General features: G+C 45.5%; 1 protein-coding gene and 1 long non-coding RNA gene across 10 annotated transcripts in view; one reads left to right on the top strand and one right to left on the bottom strand.

The window, feature by feature from the left end:
- The window catches only part of dipk1c (divergent protein kinase domain 1C), a 29,308-nt gene that overhangs the window by 4,787 nt on the left and 5,788 nt on the right, over positions 1 to 18,733 (bottom strand). For 4 of the 5 annotated variants that reach the window (XM_019270041.2, XM_019270040.2, XM_019270042.2 and 1 more), the window contains 5 exons: positions 4,062 to 4,265; positions 3,922 to 3,975; positions 2,165 to 2,352; positions 1,491 to 1,815; positions 245 to 409 (listed from right to left, as the gene is read on the bottom strand). In XM_019270041.2, coding sequence (XP_019125586.2) covers positions 245 to 409; positions 1,491 to 1,815; positions 2,165 to 2,352; positions 3,922 to 3,975; positions 4,062 to 4,265 — 936 coding nt within the window. Of the gene's footprint in view, positions 1 to 244; positions 410 to 1,490; positions 1,816 to 2,164; positions 2,353 to 3,921; positions 3,976 to 4,061; positions 4,266 to 4,854; positions 4,996 to 18,733 lie in introns of those variants that run through there. The other variant, XM_027274272.1, reaches the window with a different exon arrangement.
- LOC113744485 (uncharacterized) lies at positions 1,925 to 13,912 on the top strand. Of its 5 annotated transcripts, none has more exons than XR_003461575.1 (5): positions 1,925 to 2,147; positions 2,251 to 2,403; positions 11,972 to 12,146; positions 13,422 to 13,606; positions 13,710 to 13,876. It is a non-coding gene; the product is annotated as an uncharacterized LOC113744485 (long non-coding RNA). The 5 variants fall into 5 exon arrangements; XR_003461576.1 differs by having other exon boundaries at positions 11,975 to 12,146; XR_003461578.1 differs by lacking the exons at positions 1,925 to 2,147; positions 2,251 to 2,403 and adding an exon at positions 10,665 to 11,886 and having other exon boundaries at positions 13,710 to 13,912.

The following is an 18,733-nucleotide window of genomic DNA, read 5'->3' on the forward strand; positions in this document are numbered from 1 at the left end:
ATATGTTTACTTATATAATATGTAATTATATAAAATAAAGCTTTGCTGAGCACAGTTTGGTCAGATTGGTAAAGATTGTAAGTTACAGCGAAGAAGAAGAGGAAGAGGCTTTCAGGCCCAGCAGTCATAATGGCAGAGGAGACGAGAGTGAAGAGGATGCTGACGGAGGAAACCTCGGCAGGTTTTGGCATCACGTTAGAAGAACAGCCCTCTTGTCTTGCTCGTGCAGCGACCTCAGTCTTACCTGCAGGTTGCTGTTGCGGCGGCGGGGGCTACACCTGCGCTTGTTCAGGTTACACCTGGACGAACAGTCGAAGAAGTTACAGTCGTCGTCACTGCTGCAGTTCTGGTCCAGGATGTCTCTCATCTTTGGCTCGAAGAACGCCATGTCCACGTCGATGGCCACGACCTGCAGGAGACGAAGCCTCGGCTGAGTTTAAGTTCATCCACGACATTTCTGGAACATTTCATTACAGATGCAACTCATCCACCCAGCACCGTGGAGGACACCTCCTTTCTCCTCCAACAGTAATCTAACCAGGAGGTGCATCTCTGGTTTGGAGGCGATGTTTGGATCATCTGACCTGAATACACGTCTACAGTTATTAATGTGAAGTATTCTGTCTGTACGAGTTCACATTCTGGAACAGAGACATTCATTTGTACTCAAACTGATGAAATGCAAAGCTTCACGTCTTCCTGCAGAGGTTATCAGATGGTTTATGCAGCAGACTGTCATTAATTCAGCGCCGCGCAGGTCTGTGCTGGACTGCAGCCAAAGATCACAACTTAATCTAAACTACTTCATCTTCCACACTTCAGGCTCAGGAGAACGTTTGTAGCTCCAACAAATGCCCAGTAAGCCAGAGGCTCATGAGCAGGACGGCTGTTCTTCTAACAGTGCTGACATGGAACATGTTCATTACTGTAAAACACGATGTCCAACATGGAAACAGAAGTCTGCAGCAGCTTAATGAGCCACACACACAACCCAAATACTGACGAGGTCAGCACACAGGCCGGTCTGTGCAGCACAAACAGAGAGGACTGCAAGACCAGCAGGAAGCTGCAGTGAACCACCTCACTCCACGGAAACAGCTGACGTTAAAATCAGACAATCAATGAATTATTTATTTACTTTAAAAACCATCTCTAACGCAGACTGTCAGCAGCTCATATGTGTCCTGATGGTCTTTAAATCTAACAAACACTGCACACGTTCTCTCTGCCTCGACAGCATTTCTTCACATATCTTCATAGTTTCATCTGCAACCTGAGCCCCAACCTTCTCCCAGAAGCCTCTCTGGTTGACCAGTGCTAACCCCGATGGGAGGAGATGTCAGAGGAGTTCACTCCTCACCACAGCGTCCTCATCTGACGCCAGCTCGGCTTCTACAATCAACATGATCATCAAGTATCAGGCTGAATGTGTTCTTCACATCTCCATCTGCACACATCTGCAGTGACTCTGAGCGTGGGTGGAGACTCACCGTCAGGTCCTTCCTGATGGCAAAGTTCTCTGGTTTGATGTCGCACAGGTGTAGTTTGTGGGTGAAGTCGTTGTCAAAGTGCCACACCATGTCCAGAAAACTCAGCGCGATGCGGTGCACCATCTCCCTGGCGGTCCACCTCCCCCGGGCTCTGGGTCCGGGTCCGGCTCGGCTTTGTTGACCCTGCAGCCCAGAAACAGCCACGTCCTCCAGGGAGAAGATGTTCTGGTCCCAGGCGTGTCCGGCGGACAGGAACTCCACAGCGTAGAAGTGACCGCAGGAGCCCAACACCTTGGCCACGTGGGTGCTGAGATCCTGCAGGACTCTGAATGACACACACAGATATATACTCAGACTTAACACACACACACACACACACACACTGTTTGTCACTGCAGCCTCCAGATAAGCAGCAGCAGAGGTCGCCTCGCCTCGCCGCTTTTATTTTTAGACTCAGTGGAGTTTGTCAGGTCGTCTGGACGGCGTCGGCCCATCAGACTGAAAACAAGCTCACTTTCTCTCTGCGTCCTCTGCACACGAGTTCGAGCTCATGTGGTGTTCTTCAGCCCGTCTCCTGATCCTGGTTCTGCTCGAGGTTTCAGTTTTTCTTCCTCCTGGTGTGAACTGTTCAGTCTGTAAATAAAGAGTCTGGATGAGGTTAGTGTGACTCTCACCTGAGGAAGGTGTACTCCTCCTGCTGCAGCAGCGACCACAGCGAGGCCAGCTCTGCTTTGGAGTAACTCTTGTCTCTGTTTTTTAGCTTCTTCCCCCAAAGTCTGGCCAGAGAGCTGTTATTCCCTCCTCCTCCTCCTCCTCCTTCTTCATCCTCGTCCTCCTCAGCCAGCCCCAGAGAGTTTCTCACCTGAGACCAAACAAAGGAGATCTTCACCATGAACTCTGGAGCACAGAGCAGGTGATTTCCTTCAAATAAAACAGACATGTGCTCACGAGCAGAAGCAGTATTAGCTAGCTATCAGTTAGCTACAGAGACCAAAACTGTTTTTTGTACCAGGCTGTAAACATGTTTATTTCTGCTGTGAAGTTGGACATTTGGACATGGGGACTTATGGAGACTGACTCACTTCTGGAGCCAGCCTCAAGTGGATGACAAGCTGGCTTGTTATTAACTTGTTTTAGCTCATTGTTAGCTTGTTTTAGCATGTTGTTAGCTTGTTTTAGCACGTTGTTAGCTTGTTTTAGCATGTTGTTTTAGCTCATTGTTAGCTTGTTTTAGCGCGTTGTTAGCTTGTTTTAGCTCTTTGTTAGCTTGTTTTAGCATGTTGTTCTTGCTTTAACTCATTGTTAACTTGTTTTAGCTCGTTGTTAGCTTGCTTTAGCTCATTGTTAGCTTGTTTTAGCTCGTTGTTAGCTCATTGTTAGCTTCTCTTAGCTCGTTGTTAGCTTGTTTTAGCTCGTTGTTAGCTTGTTTTAGCTCGTTGTTAGCTTGTTTTAGCTCGTTGTTAGCTTGTTTTAGCTCATTGTTAGCTCATTGTTAGCTCGTTGTTAGCTTGTTAGCTCGTTGTTAGCTCGTTGTTAGCTTGTTTTAGCTCGTTGTTAGCTTATTTTAGCATGTTGTTAGCTTGTTTTAGCTCGTTGTTAGCTCATTGTTAGCTTGTTTTAGCTCGTTGCAAGCTTGTCTTAGCTCGTTGTTAGCTTGCTTTAGCACGTTGTTAGCTTGTTTTTGCTCGTTGTTAGCTTATTTTAGCTCGTTGTTAGCTTGTCTTAGCTCGTTGTTAGCTTGTTTTAGCACGTTGTTAGCTTGCTTTAGCACGTTGTTAGCTTGTTTTAGCTCGTTGTTAGCTTGTTTTAGCTCGATGTTAGCTCGTTGTTAGCTTGTTTTAGCTCGTTGTTAGCTTGTCTTAGCTCGTTGTTAGCTTGTCTTAGCTCGTTGTTAGCTTGTTTTAGCATGTTGTAAGCTTGTCTTAGCTCGTTGTTAGCTTGTTTTAAGCTTATTTTAGCATGTTGTTAGCTTGTCTTAGCTCGTTGTTAGCTTGTTTTAGCATGTTATTAGCTTGTCTTTGCTCGTTGTTAGCTTGTTTTAGCATGTTGTTAGCTTGTCTTGGCTCACTGTTAGCTTGTCTTAGCTCATTGTTAGCTTGTTTTAGCTCGTTGTTAGCTTGTTTTAGCATGTTGTTAGCTTGTCTTAGCTCGTTGTTAGCTTGTTTTAGCTCGTTGTTAGCTTGTTTTAGCTCGTTGTTAGCTTGTTTTAGCTCGTTGTTAGCTTGTTTTAGCTCGTTGTTAGCTCGTTGTTAGCTTGTTTTAGCTCGTTGTTAGCTTGTTTTAGCATGTTGTTAGCTTGTTTTAGTTCGTTGTTAGCTCGTTGTTAGCTCATTGTTAGCTTGTTTTAGCTCGTTGTTAGCTCGTTGTTAGCTTGTTTTAGCTCGTTGTTAGCTGGCCTGATGGTTATCACACGCGTTGCGTGATGACTCACTTCCAGAGTGGCGTAAAAAACCACGTCGAGCGGGGAGAGCTCGTCAGCCGGGTCCTGTTGAAGGAGAGGACGAGTTAGTCAGTGAGTTTACGTCTTCTGATAATCTGAGCTCCGTCAGGTGGACGGCGTTCAGGCGTCACCTGGTAGTCGAGTATTCCCAGCGGCTCGTACGAGGAGAAGTTCTCCAGTTTGGACTTGAGGATGACGGGCTTTCCTCTCCAGCGCGCCTCGATCACCTTCTTCCCGTTCTCGTAGTAGAGGCAGCGCTTGTACTCGACCAGGCCGAGCACGCACAGATCCTCGCACATGTCCCCCGTCACGGAGCCCTCGCCGAACTCCAGGCACTGTATGGCAGAGCGGGAGGGACACACAGAGCAGAGGGGTCAAAGGGCGTGACGCGGTTCAAACCACACGACATGCTACGTAACGTTAGCCACAACGTTAGCCACAACGTTAGCCAACGTCACAGCCAATGGGTGATTCATGAAGAGTGAATAAGAAGTGAGTGTCGCGTGGACGGCTAGTTCAGTTAAAGCTAATGCAGATATCATCAGTACACTAGCCATAAGTTAGCTAACGTAATATTTTCGTGCTTCCTCGTCAACGTTAGCGGCTAACATCGTAGCTACATTAACTAACCACGTTTTTATCTGGAACTTCAGATTTTCCTTTTTACCAGAGAAGACCTGAAGCAGAACACACACACACACACACACACACACACACACTCTCTCACACACACACACACACTCTCTCACACACACACACACAGGAGGTGTGAGGAATGAGGATGAGGATTAGCGTTGTTCTGGTCCGGGATTAGCCGGCTAATCCTCACTGGGCTCACATTCCAACACAAACATCAGTCAGTAAGAAGCTCAGAATAAATCCAGACATCACGCAGCTGCTCCGACCATCGCGGAGGGTTTGTACCTGCAGTCGTCCTCTGTTAGCTCCAGCACAACGCTTGGCAGAGTTCCTCAACGCTAACTTGTTAGCTTCTTGTAGCGGCTACATGTTAGCACAGGTCAGCTGTTTTGTATCACGTATGAGCCAGTGACATCAGTGATGACATATATTATGTATATATACATAATATATGTCGGCATGCTAGTTACTACGGTAACAAAAAAAAAACAAAAAAAAACCCTAAACCTAGTTAATGAAAGCTAACGGGAGCTAACGCAGCAGATCCCGTGTTCAGTCACTCAAGTCTAAAGGCTAACAAAGGCTAACAGGTGCTAACGGGAGCTAACAAAGGCTAACAGGTGCTAACGGGAGCTAACATAGGCTAACTGGAGCTAGCTAACGGGAGCTAACATAGGCTAACTGGAGCTAGCTAACGGGAGCTAACATAGGCTAACTGGAGCTAACATAGGCTAACTGGAGCTAGCTAACTGGAGCTAACATAGGCTAACGGGAGCTAACATAAGCTAACTGGAGCTAGCTAAAGGGAGCTAACGTTACTGCTAACGTAAAGAGAAGCGGCAGATCCCGTGTTCAGTCAGACTCAAGTTAAGGGCTAACAGTAGCTAACGGGAGCTAATGGGTCATGTGACGTCCTTTATCTCGTGTTGTTACGGACACGTAATGAACTGTTCAGGTGTCATGTTTCTTAAAGGGACAGTGCAGGGAGCTTTAGGTCACTTCAGACTGATGATATGTTTGTTTTGGAACGTTCTGACAACGTTACAGAAACACTAGCTCACTGTTCAGATTAGATTAGATTAGATTAGACTTTATTCATCCCACAACAGGGAAATTTCTCACCTGTCCTGCTCACCTGTCCTCCTGCTCCACTCTCTCTGTCTGCTCTCTCATTGGACAGTTCTCCTCCCTCAGATAAAGTGTTTCTCCTTATCTGTGTGTGTGTGTGTGTGTGTGTGTGTGTGTGTGTGTGTGTGTGTGTGTGTGTGAGTGTGTGTGTGAGTGTTGATGGACTCAACAGGAGTGGGAGGAGAAGTGATGAGAGTCTAAAGAGACGCTGCAATTATCCTCGCCCCTCCTCATAATAGTTCCTGCTGTCTGTCGTCATAGTGTGTGTGTGTGTGAGTGTGTGTGTGTGTGTGTGAGAGAGAGTGTGTGTGTGTGTGTGTGTGAGTGAGCGTGTGTGTGTGAGTGTGTGTGTGTGTGAGTGCGTGCGAGTGTGTGTGTGAGTGAGTGTGTGTGAGTGTCACTTCCTCAGAATGTTTTACTGTTTTTTAAAATCTGATTTTTTCTGTAGAAACTTGTCAGGTCTTCGTGTCTTCATGTCTTCGTGTCTTCATGTCGTTGTGTCTTCATGTCTTCATGTCTTCATGTCATTGTGTCTTCATGTCTTTGTGTCTTCATGTCTTTGTGTCTTCATGTCTTCGTGTCTTCGTGTCTTCATGTCTTTGTGTCTGCGCTGTGAGAAGCTCTGCAGCTTCATGTATCCGCTCTAATTCTCTGGATTTCCTTCGGCTTGCATCACATCACACAGCAGCTGCTTCCTGTAAACTTTCCCACCACTGACCTGTGTGTGTGTGTGCGTGTGTGTGCGTGTGTGTGTGTGTGCGTGTGTGTGTGTGTGTGTGTGTGTGTGTGCGTGTGTGTGTGTGTGTGTGTGTGTGTGAGCTACATAAAGGCCACACATGCTGAGAAGCAGTCTTTGTGTCTTTGTGTCGTTGTGTCTTTGTGTCTTTGTGTCTTTGTGTCTTTGTGTTGGCTCCTGACTGAGTCCAAACGTTCTGCTCTTGTTTTTAGTGGATCTGAAGTCTGGTCTCTCCACCTGCAGACCAATCACCTGAGACCGGCCTGCACACCTGAGCTGACACACACCTGAGCTGACACACACCTGAGCTGACACACACCTGAATGAATAAGGAAATCCTGGGACATTCTAAATCTGTCTGACCTTTGACCTTTGTGCATCCGGAGCTCACTTTTAGGGCGTTTGAACCTTTTGTGACAAATATGTCACCTGAGTTGGTCGGCCACTCGCATGTGGGTCATATTTCTCCACCTGACCTCGGCAGTCATGTCCTGGGTTCTGGTTCTGGGGTTCTGGTTCTGGTCTGCATCTGTACAGATGTTCAGGAAGCTTCCGTCACGGAGCGTAAACACAGTCCGTCTCGCGGCGTGGATCTTGATGAACAGCGCCGGAGTCCAAATGAATGACGTTAATTAAGAATCTGTCGGTCGTCGCCGCCTCGATGTCGCGTCCACGCCAAGTTTCAGAGCCGGCAAACAGCTGAACGGTCTCGAGTGTTTATTTGGCCGAGTCCCCGTCCAGCTAACGACGGAGACGGATGGCTACAGGAAGCAAACGAGCTCCAGACTGAAACATTAAGATCAGCTAATGAACTTTGGGCCCGTCTGCCAAGCTGCGACGTGACTGTCGACAGAACCAAGGAGCACCAACCCAGAAGGTTTCAGCTCGTTTCACTCGTCTGCAGCTGAACTTTAACTTTCCTTATTTCCTCTCATAAATTCCTCTTAACTTCTTTTATTTTTGTTTCTGATTTTACTTTTCCTCGTCTCTCTTTACTTTCCTCACTTTCACCTCTTTCCTTCCTTTGTGTTTTACCTCATGCGTTCCTTTCTTTTCTCTTTCGTCCTACTTTCCGTTTTTGTGGCATTTTCTTTCATCCCTCTTTCTTTCTCTCCCTTCCTCTCTTTGCTTCCTTCTTGTTTAAATGTCTTTCTTGACTCTTCGTTTGTCACTTGTCGTTTTCTCTCGGATGGATTGATACTTGGCTCGGTGTTTCTTCAGTGAGCGGCCGCAGAAAGCTGAGACGGTTTCATTCTCAGTGAAAGGCGGCCTTTGTTGTTCCGCTCTCACCATTACATTCCATAATGGTAAACCCGAACACACAAAGAACATTAAAACGCCTTAATGACATTCCTGTGTGTACTCAGCCCGAAGGCCGAGAGAGAGAGAGAGAGAGAGAGAGGGGTAACAAAAGGTCGAGCGGTTTGTGATTTCTGAACCGAGGTTGTGCAGAGTTTTTTTTAGGATTTAAGAGCCTGAAGCATTTTCCTGGAAATGAAACATGCACGTTCTGAGGATTCAAACTAAAAGACGCTGATGTCTCGACGTCCATGTCTCACCTCAAATGCTAAATGAGACGATGTTGCTTTGTACAGACTGAGAAAGGCCAACACAGCTTTACAGATGAAATACTCGTGTGTCCATGTTCTCGACACTAAACTTGTTCTCCGTGGGTTTTGGTTTCCACAGAAGGTTACTATTTATCTCCGGTCCTGTTCAAGATATTCATGGGCGTGATCTCAAGGCGCAGTCGGGGTGAACAGGGAGCTGAGCGAGCCAAAGGCAAGACGATCTTTGTTCCAGCCCTCACCTACGTTCCGATACGAGTGACGAGGGTCCGGGCTCAGCCTGAGAGACTTAGGAGCTCGGACATCTGGAGGGAGCTTGCTGGATGGATTATATCATCCATCTGGCCTGGGAATGCTTCAGGATCTCCCAGGGGGAGCTGGAAAACTTTGCTGGAGAAAGGGATGTCTGTATAATTCTACTGAACCTCATGCTACTGCAACCCAACCCCGGATAAGTGAAATGAAATGGATGGATGTCCCAGTAAAAGAAGGAGCAAATCTTGGAGCGCTCCCCCAGTTATGGATTATAGATCGCCAGGCCAGGCCTAACTCGTACAGCTGAAATAAAAACGTCAGAGGATCACCAACGTTTTTATTGCAGTTAATAATCAGGTGAATATCCTCTAACTGCTGTTCCACTCGCACCGCACAACCATCTCTGGAGCTGCTCCGACACACCTGACCTCTGAACTCTGCAGAGGAAGGAGGCCAAGAGAAGAGTTTCCTTTGTGGATCAATAACGAATCACATTGAGTAACAAGCATCTCTGTCAGCCGCAGACCTTCAGCATGCTACAGTGAGTGATTAATCACTGCTGACAGCAGCTCAGAGGTCAAGTGCAGTAATGTACAGTATTCCCACGAGCCTGCAGTGTAAATCAACACTCCATAAGTGTTCTTGTTGTGCTCGGCAGGCTGAGATCCGAGAACAATGGTGTGATTTTTTACAGTCTGTGGGATGCATGAAGTGTGGGCTGAATGGCTCGTATTCACCGCTGCATGTGTGTACACACACACACACACACACACACACACACACACAGCGTGGGTGGACTGGTTGACCTTGAGGTCAGTTCACTGGAAGTGTAGGCTGCTCTCACAGCTGGTGAGTCCACAGCCGCAGGCCACAACACAGTCTGCATCACTGTTACACTGCTAATGAACACACACACACACACACACACACCTAGCCTTTTTCCATAAACACACATAAACTTTGCATCGAGTGTTTTGGCAGCAGTTCAAGCCAACGAGCAGGTGACTGTTCGTTACAGCTGCTGACTTAATGAAGTCGTGAACGTTGGCCGGGTGGTGGGCGCCCACACATCTGTCAGCAGATAAACACAGCGGCTCTCTCTCACTGATTTTATGTGTAACATGAAGAGGAGCTAAAGAGTCAAAGCGGGAATAGTTGACTGACTGCAGTTCCTCAAACGTCCACTTGAAGTGAGTCAGTCTCCATAAGTCCCCATGTTACAGCCGGGTCCTAAAAACACCAGTGAGGGAGTCTGCACAAGGCCAATGAAGAACCCTAAAAATAAACAGCAGCAGGAGTATTGCACAGCTGGAGTTAAACGTGTTTTTTAGAATTGATCTTTTTCCTGTTTGAAGGTTGTTGTTTTTTTTCTATTTCATTAATATTTTGTTCATAATTAATAGAAGTTAGCGTAATAACCAGTTTCTGGTTTGTAAATATCTGAAGTGTGATTACGACGGCAGACGTCTCTGACAACAACAGCAAACATGGAGGTCAAAGGTGATTAAGTAAATTTATGGATATATTTGTTTTATTGTTGTAGTAAATCTCCTCACAACAAACTCTATAACCATAAAACTGTCAGACGACGTGACCCCCTGAAAGCTTTACAGTGACTCAGACCGACAAACTGTCCAATCAGAGAGCAGAGCGTGCACGACACTGCGCTGATGATCCAGTGATCCACGATCCAGTGATCCACGATCCAGTGATCCACGATCCAGTGATCCCCGATCCATGATCTAGTGACCGTGATCCATGATCCAGTGATCCATGATCTAGTGATCCATGATCTAGTGATCCAGTGATCCATGATCTAGTGACCGTGATCCATGATCCAGTGATCCATGATCCAGTGATCCATGATCTAGTGATCCATGATCTAGTGATCCAGTGATCCATGATCTAGTGACCGTGATCCATGATCCAGTGATCCATGATCTAGTGATCCATGATCTAGTGATCCAGTGATCCATGATCTAGTGACCGTGATCCATGATCCAGTGATCCATGATCTAGTGATCCATGATCTAGTGATCCAGTGATCCATGATCTAGTGATCCATGATCCAGTGATCCATGATCCAGTGATCCACGATCCAGTGATCCGTGATCTAGTGATCCATGATCCAGTGATCCGTGATCCATGATCCAGTGATCCATGATCCAGTGATCAGTGATCCATGATCTAGTGATCCATGATCCAGTGATCCATGATCCAGTGATCCATGATTCAGTGATCCAGTGATTTATGATCCAGGATCCAGTGATCCATGATCCAGTGATCCATGATCTAGTGATCCATGATCCAGTGATCCACGATCCAGTGATCCATGATTCAGTGATCCAGTGATTTATGATCCAGTGATCCATGATCCAGTGATCCATGATTCAGTGATCCATGATCATGATTCAGTGATCCATGATCATGATCCAGTGATCCATGATCATGATCCAGTGCCTGCAGCAGTAAGCTCAGGCCAGCAGCTGAAGATGTTCAAACCTGACCATAGAAGTCTACGTGAGTTAGCCAACCCTCTGTGCCTGGCAGCCAGATAAACCAGGAATTCACAATGTTACGATTTGCAACTTCAACGCAACGTTAGTGAATCTCTGTGAATTCAGGGCGGTGTTGCAATTTTAACCAATCACCGTGATTTTTCCGCAACTTTGACCAATCATTGGCTTGAGCTGACATCACTGACTCCAAACTGCCTTCCACTTCACTTCTGTGAACGAAACTGTGATAGGGAAGAGCCCAGCACTGAATCCCCGTCCGATGGTGTGCCGCGACCGGCTCTGGGTCGGCTTGGAAAGGCTCGGAAGGTGGAGCCGCAAGCTTTACAGCACCCTCCCGCCCGGACCTCGCCACTTCCTGGGGCCGTGGACTTAGTGCTCGCTGCACCCTCTCCGGGGCCCCCTCGACTTATCGCAACTTTCACTTCCTCCCGCAACAAGATCGCAACAAAAATCTGAAAAGCACCGCAACTTTCAGCACAATTTTTAAAAACAAAATTCATGGACATCAGGCTGCAACTATCTCAAAAAAGGCCCGCGACATCCTGGTGGGACTGATAAACAATATTTATAGATTATATGAATGAACATTTGGATCACTGATGGAGGAATAACCGCCGGGTCCCAGCAGGCACTGTGACACACAGAGCAGCTGTTCATCAAACGCATTCAGGCGACTGTAGCTGGTTGTTTTAGTTCTGCAGAGTCAATATTTCATGAGTGTATAATAGTTTGACACAATGATGCAGTTAGAGAGCTGAAGCTGCTTTGTGCTGACTCCTGTTCTGGCCGCGGGCTTTAAAAACCTGTCAAAACTCACATTCATCCTCACAAAGACGAGAGTGAGGACGAGGCAGCACACACACACACACACATACACACACATACACGCACAGACCACACACACACACACACACACACACACAGACCACACACACACACACACACATGGCGTGGTCCGAGTGTGATGGGGAGTTGAGAAACAGATCTGTAGTCTGAACACGGAGCTCGGAGCCGGCGTGGTTACAGACTGTTCTGGGGTCAGTGTTCAGAGAGAACAGCAGAGCAGCCTTGTTGACTGCTCAGACGCTTCGACCCTGCAGCCTCCTTGTTGGTATGCAGCCTTCATCTCAGGCCCTGTTCTCCTCTTATCTGTCCCGCTCTGACCTTCTGTTCTCCTCTTTCTTCTCTCCGTGCAGCAGACATGGCTGAATACAGATCAAGAAAACCGTGGCGGTGTTTAGACGCTTTCTGCTGATGACAGTTTTCCTTCAGCTGAATGCCACGCGGGAGAGAAACTGACAGAAGTAAACCAACTCAGCTGAGTCCAAAGTTTTTACTGGAGTGCTGATATCAAGAATAACAGCACGGCAGGTCAGACTACATGCATCACTGCACAGCTGTTCTTATATTCACGGGACGCGAACGTTCCTCATCTGTCTCAGACTGTAACAAAGATCCAAACTCATTACGAAGGACGTCACATGACCACAGACTGGCAAAGATCAGCATCCATACACAACGATGAACTACAACGACCAACGTTACTTTAATGTTACACCAGCATTGAAATAACGTGGTCTAACAGTAAAATAACGTTGGTCTAACAGTAAAATAACGTTGTCTAACAGTAAAATAACGTTGGTCTAACATTGAAATAACGTTGTCTAACAGTAAAATAATGTTGTCTAACAGTAAAATAACGTTGTCTAACAGTAAAATAACGTTGGTCTAACATTGAAATAACGTTGTCTAACATTGAAATAACGCTGGTCTAACAGTAAAATAACGTTGTCTAACATTGAAATAACGTTGGTCTAACATTAAAATAACGTTGGTCTAACATTGAAATAACGTGGTCTAACAGTAAAATAACGTGGTCTAACATTGAAATAACGTTGTCTAACATTGAAATAACGCTGGTCTAACAGTAAAATAACGTTGTCTAACATTGAAATAACGTTGGTCTAACATTAAAATAACGTTGGTCTAACATTGAAATAACGTGGTCTAACAGTAAAATAACGTTGTCTAACATTAAAATAACGTTGTCTAACATTGAAATAACGTTGGTCATGTGACGTCCTTTATCTCGTGTTGTTACGGACACGTAATGAATTGTTCAGGTGTCATGTTTCTTAAAGGGACAGCGCAGGGAGCTTTAGGTCACTTCAGACTGATGATATGTTTGTTTTGGAATGTTCTGGCAACGCTGTCTGAATGTTAGTTATTGGTTTGATTGATGGTTGTGTATTGATTACTGATCAGGTTGATTATCAGCTGAACCTTTCCTGTATTTAGTTTTCCTCGTTTGGGTCAGATAGGTTGGTTTGTAGTTTTGGGCCACGCTCACCCTGAAGCCTGACACTATGAAATAATAATTATTGAATTAATGATCTTTTGTTGGACTGCAGCTCTGTGACCTGGGTCATTGTTGGGAGTGGGGAAAGAGGGGAGCGTCCTTTTCTTGTTGTGTTCGGTTCCCCGAGGCTGTAACGTTAATATCAGAACAGCTGTCTCATGGAATCAGATCACACACACACACACACACACACACTCTTAACCTTGATGAATGTATTATTCCACACGTTTAATTAGAGCAGCATCGTTCTCCGTCCTCCGCATGGCGTGTTGCCGTGTGGAGTGAAGGCTGTTTAACCTTCAGGTAACGTGGATGCAGGTCGCTCTGCAGGACGTCTCTGGTCTCAGTGTCTGAGCTCTGAGAACTTCTGATTTGAAGAAACGAGCTCAGTCTGACTTCACTGGATCTGCTCCGTCTGTAACCGTCAGAGCCTGAAGTCCGCCATCGCCTGGCCGTCTGCAGACTTTTCCAGGTGCTCTGTTTATTGGCAGCAGTTCATCAGATTTATTGATTTCACACGTTTAGACACAGATAAAGATAAAGTCCTGATCTTTGTGCTGTGCTTCTTCCTACAGCGTCTCATCCTCCACATGACGGGCTCAGGTTCTCAGACTGTTCTCGACTCCAACGCCGACCTCTCACTCACAGAAGACAGATGAACGCCAATCTGTCGCCTCCTGACTCCGACTGCTCTCTGTTGCCAGGCAACAGCAGAAAGACAGATAGGAGTGAGCGTCTTCTGCTGAAGTTCAAATGATCAAATGTTCAAATGTTCAAATGTTCAAATGATTAAATGTTGTGTTTGTAACAGTGAAATAAACATGAAATGTGTGGAAACATTTATAATTTTATTTAGATGTTGATTTTATTGTTTGGTCACAGATATTTTAATATTATATTCAAATATTATTTTACTGTTTTTAAACCAACGTTATTTTAACGTTAGACCAACGTTATTTTAATGTTAGACCAGCGTTATTTTAACGTTAGACCAACGTTATTTTAACGTTAGACCAGCGTTATTTTAATGTTAGACCAGCGTTATTTTAATGTTAGACCTTCTGTTGAGCATCAAAAGAAAAAAAACTGAGATGTTCCTTTAAATTCTGCTGTTGTCCGTCCCCTTATCTTACATACAACCTGTGTGTGTGTGTGTGTGTGTGTGTGTGCGCGCGTGCGTGCGTGTTAGTGTGTGTGTGTGTGTGTGTGTGTGTGTGACCTTGGTGTTGGCATCACAGGGCCGACTTCTCTGTGACGCCACACAGCATTGCATAGCAGTGCATTGTGGGTACAGAAAGTGACTGAGCTGCCAAGAAAATCTGTGTGTGTGCGTGTGTGTGTGTGTGTGTGTGTGTGTGTTCATTACTGAGCCATTCTGATGATGAAGAAGTGGAAAAGATTCATTGCGGTGGAAACAGACAGACAGACACACACACACACAGACACACACACAGACACACACACAGACAGACACACACAGACACACACACACACACACAGACAGACAGACACACAGACAGACACACAGACAGACACACACACAGACAGACAGACAGACACAGACACACAGACAGACAGACAGACACACAGACAGACACACACACAAACAGACAGACACACACACACACAGACAGACAGACACACAGACAGACAGACAGACAGACACACAGACAGACAGACACACAGACACACACAGACACACACACACACAGACAGACACACACACAGACAGACAGACAGACACACACAGACAGACAGACACACACAGACAGACACACACAGACACACACACACAGACAGACACACAGACAGACAGACAGACAGACACACAGACACACACAGACAGACACACACAGACAGACAGACACACACAGACAGACACACACACAGACAGACAGACAGACACACACACAGACAGACAGACAGACACGTCTCGTCTCTTGGTCCGTGTCCTTCTTTTGTTGTTGAAGGATTTCCTCGTCCTTGCTGGATTGCGTTCGGACTTTGTTCCTTCCACTTGGTCTCGCTTCTCATTCTCTGGAATCAACCTGCAGGGACTTGAAACTCGCTGCAGAGTCCTCTGAGCTTCATCCGGGGTCAGATTACTGCCAAAAAAACTTTATGGGACTGAATTAACCCATTCCTGTCCAGAGTACTCGCTCAGTTTGTCTTGACCTTTGTCCATGAAAACATCTGAACAGAACAGGTGAGGAACGTCACACGTTCAGAGTTTCATCCTCATTGGAGTGAGCCTGCAGCCCACAAGGACTGATGCCATGTTTGAGGGCTTGATTTCAGTTTTCCTGTTTCTTGGTTCTTTAGTGAAGATAGATATTTTCATTCCTGTCTTCTTGGCTCGGAGAGTTTTTTCTGTTTTTCATGGAAAACAATGATCTGTCCTCTCCAAAGTCTCAGGAAATAAAAGTTTAACTTGTATACATTTTTCCTCCATCCCTCTTCAGAATCGATGCAATGATTCTGTGCTGCTGTCGGACTCATTCATCAAACATTCATGCCTTCCTCTACAGAAGCTTTCGTTTCTCTCTGTGGTCTGTGGGGAGTCTGGCCTGCAGCCAGAGGAGCCAGTAAACCTTCTCATTATCCTGGAGCTCACAACAAGCAGCTCTGACAGGAATCAAACCTGTGACCTGAGGCCGTACATCACCTGAATGGAGAACAGAACCAGGATTTACCTGAGATTCATCCTGCTGCCGGCTTTGTGCGTTAATCTCACCGTCTGGGTTGATTTACCGGCAGCTGCCGACTTCAACATCTGCACAAACTCATCTGCAGAGCCAGCAAGCCAGACGCTGTAAATCTGTCAGGATCAGAGTCGCTGATGGAGCATCTACTCCATCCATCAGCCAGCACTGCTGCAGCAAAGGTGGAGGCATGTTTCTGTATTTTTAGTACTTTTAGCTTTTGGCTCTTTCTGCTGATGAGAAGAAAATGAAAGAATCAACACAGATCGACATTTTCTCTTCCACACAGCTCTATCCAAATACCAGAGGTATGAAGTGATTCATTATTTTATATTATTCTTCATGATTTGAGGTTTAAGTTTTCAGAACATGAAACGATGTCTAACGCTGTGTTTCTGTCATTCCTCAGAGACGGGAGTGAAGTCTTCCAGCCAGAGGGGACCAGGCGATGGCGCTGTCGGCCTCGTCGGGTCACTTTGCATCACTGCCGCCTCAGTTATATGTCGGCGTGTTTGTTTTGAGTGTCAGGACCTCTGCAAACCTCCAACCGGTGTTAAGGAGGTAATGAAGTGTCTGCGGTCTGACTTCAGTGTGGTGGAGTTTTCAGGTGAAATGACTCTTTGAAAAGCAGCAGCAGGGCCAGGGCTCGTCTTAACAAGAGTGAATGCATTAAAAAAGTTTTTGTTCTGAAATTCAGAAACGTCTCAATATTTGCCAGATTCCCGCCTCATTATTCCGGAAAATACAAACTCTGCTGTCACCGCCTCGTGTACGAAACGTTTTTATTTTAACACAAACAAATCTTTTTTTTTAATATACATAACCAAACCGTGACCATTTCACAACATTAACCACATGATTGATGTCGCCTGGCTGGTGTTGCCATGGCGACGACGGTCTAACATCTAACCTATCCTGGCACAAGCTATGGTACACATACGCCCACGAGCTCCCTCTAGTGGTGTGCGGTGGAATCTCCCCAAAAACAAATAACATTTCTAAACATCAGGTACGATCAAAACAGCAAAGTTTCAAATAAGAATACTTGAAAGGATGAGACATGCTGAACATCTCCACCATGATGTTTGACGTCTTGCCGTCTTGCGTCACATGGGTCCAACATTAAAACACGGTGCACTGTTTAGTCCATATTTATTAATAATCTGAATATAAACTGGATTAATGTGAGCGGACAGTCCAAAGAGACACTTCTGTCTTTGGCAAAGTTGTACAACTGTTCAAACTGGGAGGTGGGTCGAGGTCTCAGGTTTGTTCATGAGCCTTTAACTTGACTCTTAACGTAAAGGAAATGAATTCTCTTCTTGGAGTCACTCAGAGACAGACGTAAATGTGCTAAATTAGAAATATAGAGGCGCAGAGCGACAGAGGTAGGTCATAAAAAATGTCGGGCCATAAATAGGCAGAGGAATGCCAGAGACGTGTATGGACAGAGTCAGACCATGCAACAGATCAGCCATTACACCATAAATAGTCACAGGATCATCAGGAACATACAGATTTCTGCTTCAAGGGAAACCGTGTGCAGGGCTGCACAGATGATCTGCAGTCTGGATTCACAGTGACGGCTCAGGAGACACGACCACGGTTAATGTTAACGTGAAGACCTGAACATCGGGGACAGCAGCTGTATGTCGCTCACTCGGAGCTCGTGGTGTAGCTGCTGTTAGTTGGAATCACTGTGTTATGATCAGATGTGGAGAAAGCTTTTGATTTCTTTTCTCTGTTTTACATGAATTTAATTATTGCTAACTTCCTTCAATGGACCAAATCAATCTATAATAGCAGTTATCAATATTGATGCTTCCTCTGAGGGACAAGACAGGCCTGTCCATTGTCCATCAACGCAGACATTAATCAAGCAGAACATAAAATCTCACTCTATGCAGATGACACGATTCTCTATATAACAGATGCAGAAAATTCTATATCTCATTTATTCAGCATAATAAAACAATTTGGAAAATTCAGGATACACGATCCAATGTTTGCCTCTGACATACAACAACAGATTTAAAAAGTCTTAGCGAGGCTTTAAATATTTCATATGATATCTGGCACGTCAGCTGTGAAACTCAAATATCTTTTTCTCAGAAACATGATGAGAGAAAAACAGACGAGAGAGAATTTTATATTACAGCTGTGTTTGATGTTTGATGTTGTAATATTGACATGAGGACACAGGAGGAAACCCTGACGTGATGTTTATTCTGCAGCAGCAGGATGAAGGAGACATGTGAAGGAGACATGTGAAGGAGACATGTGAAGGAGACATGTGAAGGAGACATATGAAGGAGACATATGAAGGAGACATGTGAAGGAGACATATGAAGGAGACATGTGAAGGAGACATGTGAAGGAGACAAATGAAGGAGACATATGAAGGAGACAAATGAAGGAGACATATGAAGGAGACAAATGAAGGAGACATATGAAGGAGACAAATGAAGGAGACAAATGAAGGAGACAAATGAAGGAGACAAATGAAGGAGACATGTGAAGGAGACATGTGAAGGAGACATATGAAGGAGACATATGAAGGAGACAAATGAAGGAGACATATGAAGGAGACATATGAAGGAGACATATGAAGGAGACATGTGAAGGAGACAAAGTTGTGTGATGCCACATGTTAGTTCTTCATTGCAGTAACTTGTTTCTTTTAGAATATGGACAGAAAACTTTTCCAGACGCTTTAAGACGAATCAGGACTTCTCTGCTGCAGCCCGACATCAGACGAGTTCATTGTTCAGACTGAAATCTCAGCAGAGTTCATGTCTGAGATGAACGAGCATCGAGTTTCCCAAGAGTGTATTTTTATCTCTGTCCCACGGCATCACAGTCCGACACACAGAAAAAACATCAGGACGTCATTGTTG

This window comes from Larimichthys crocea, chromosome XXIII (genome assembly GCF_000972845.2).
Source record: "Larimichthys crocea isolate SSNF chromosome XXIII, L_crocea_2.0, whole genome shotgun sequence".
NCBI classification, from domain to species: domain Eukaryota; kingdom Metazoa; phylum Chordata; class Actinopteri; family Sciaenidae; genus Larimichthys; species Larimichthys crocea.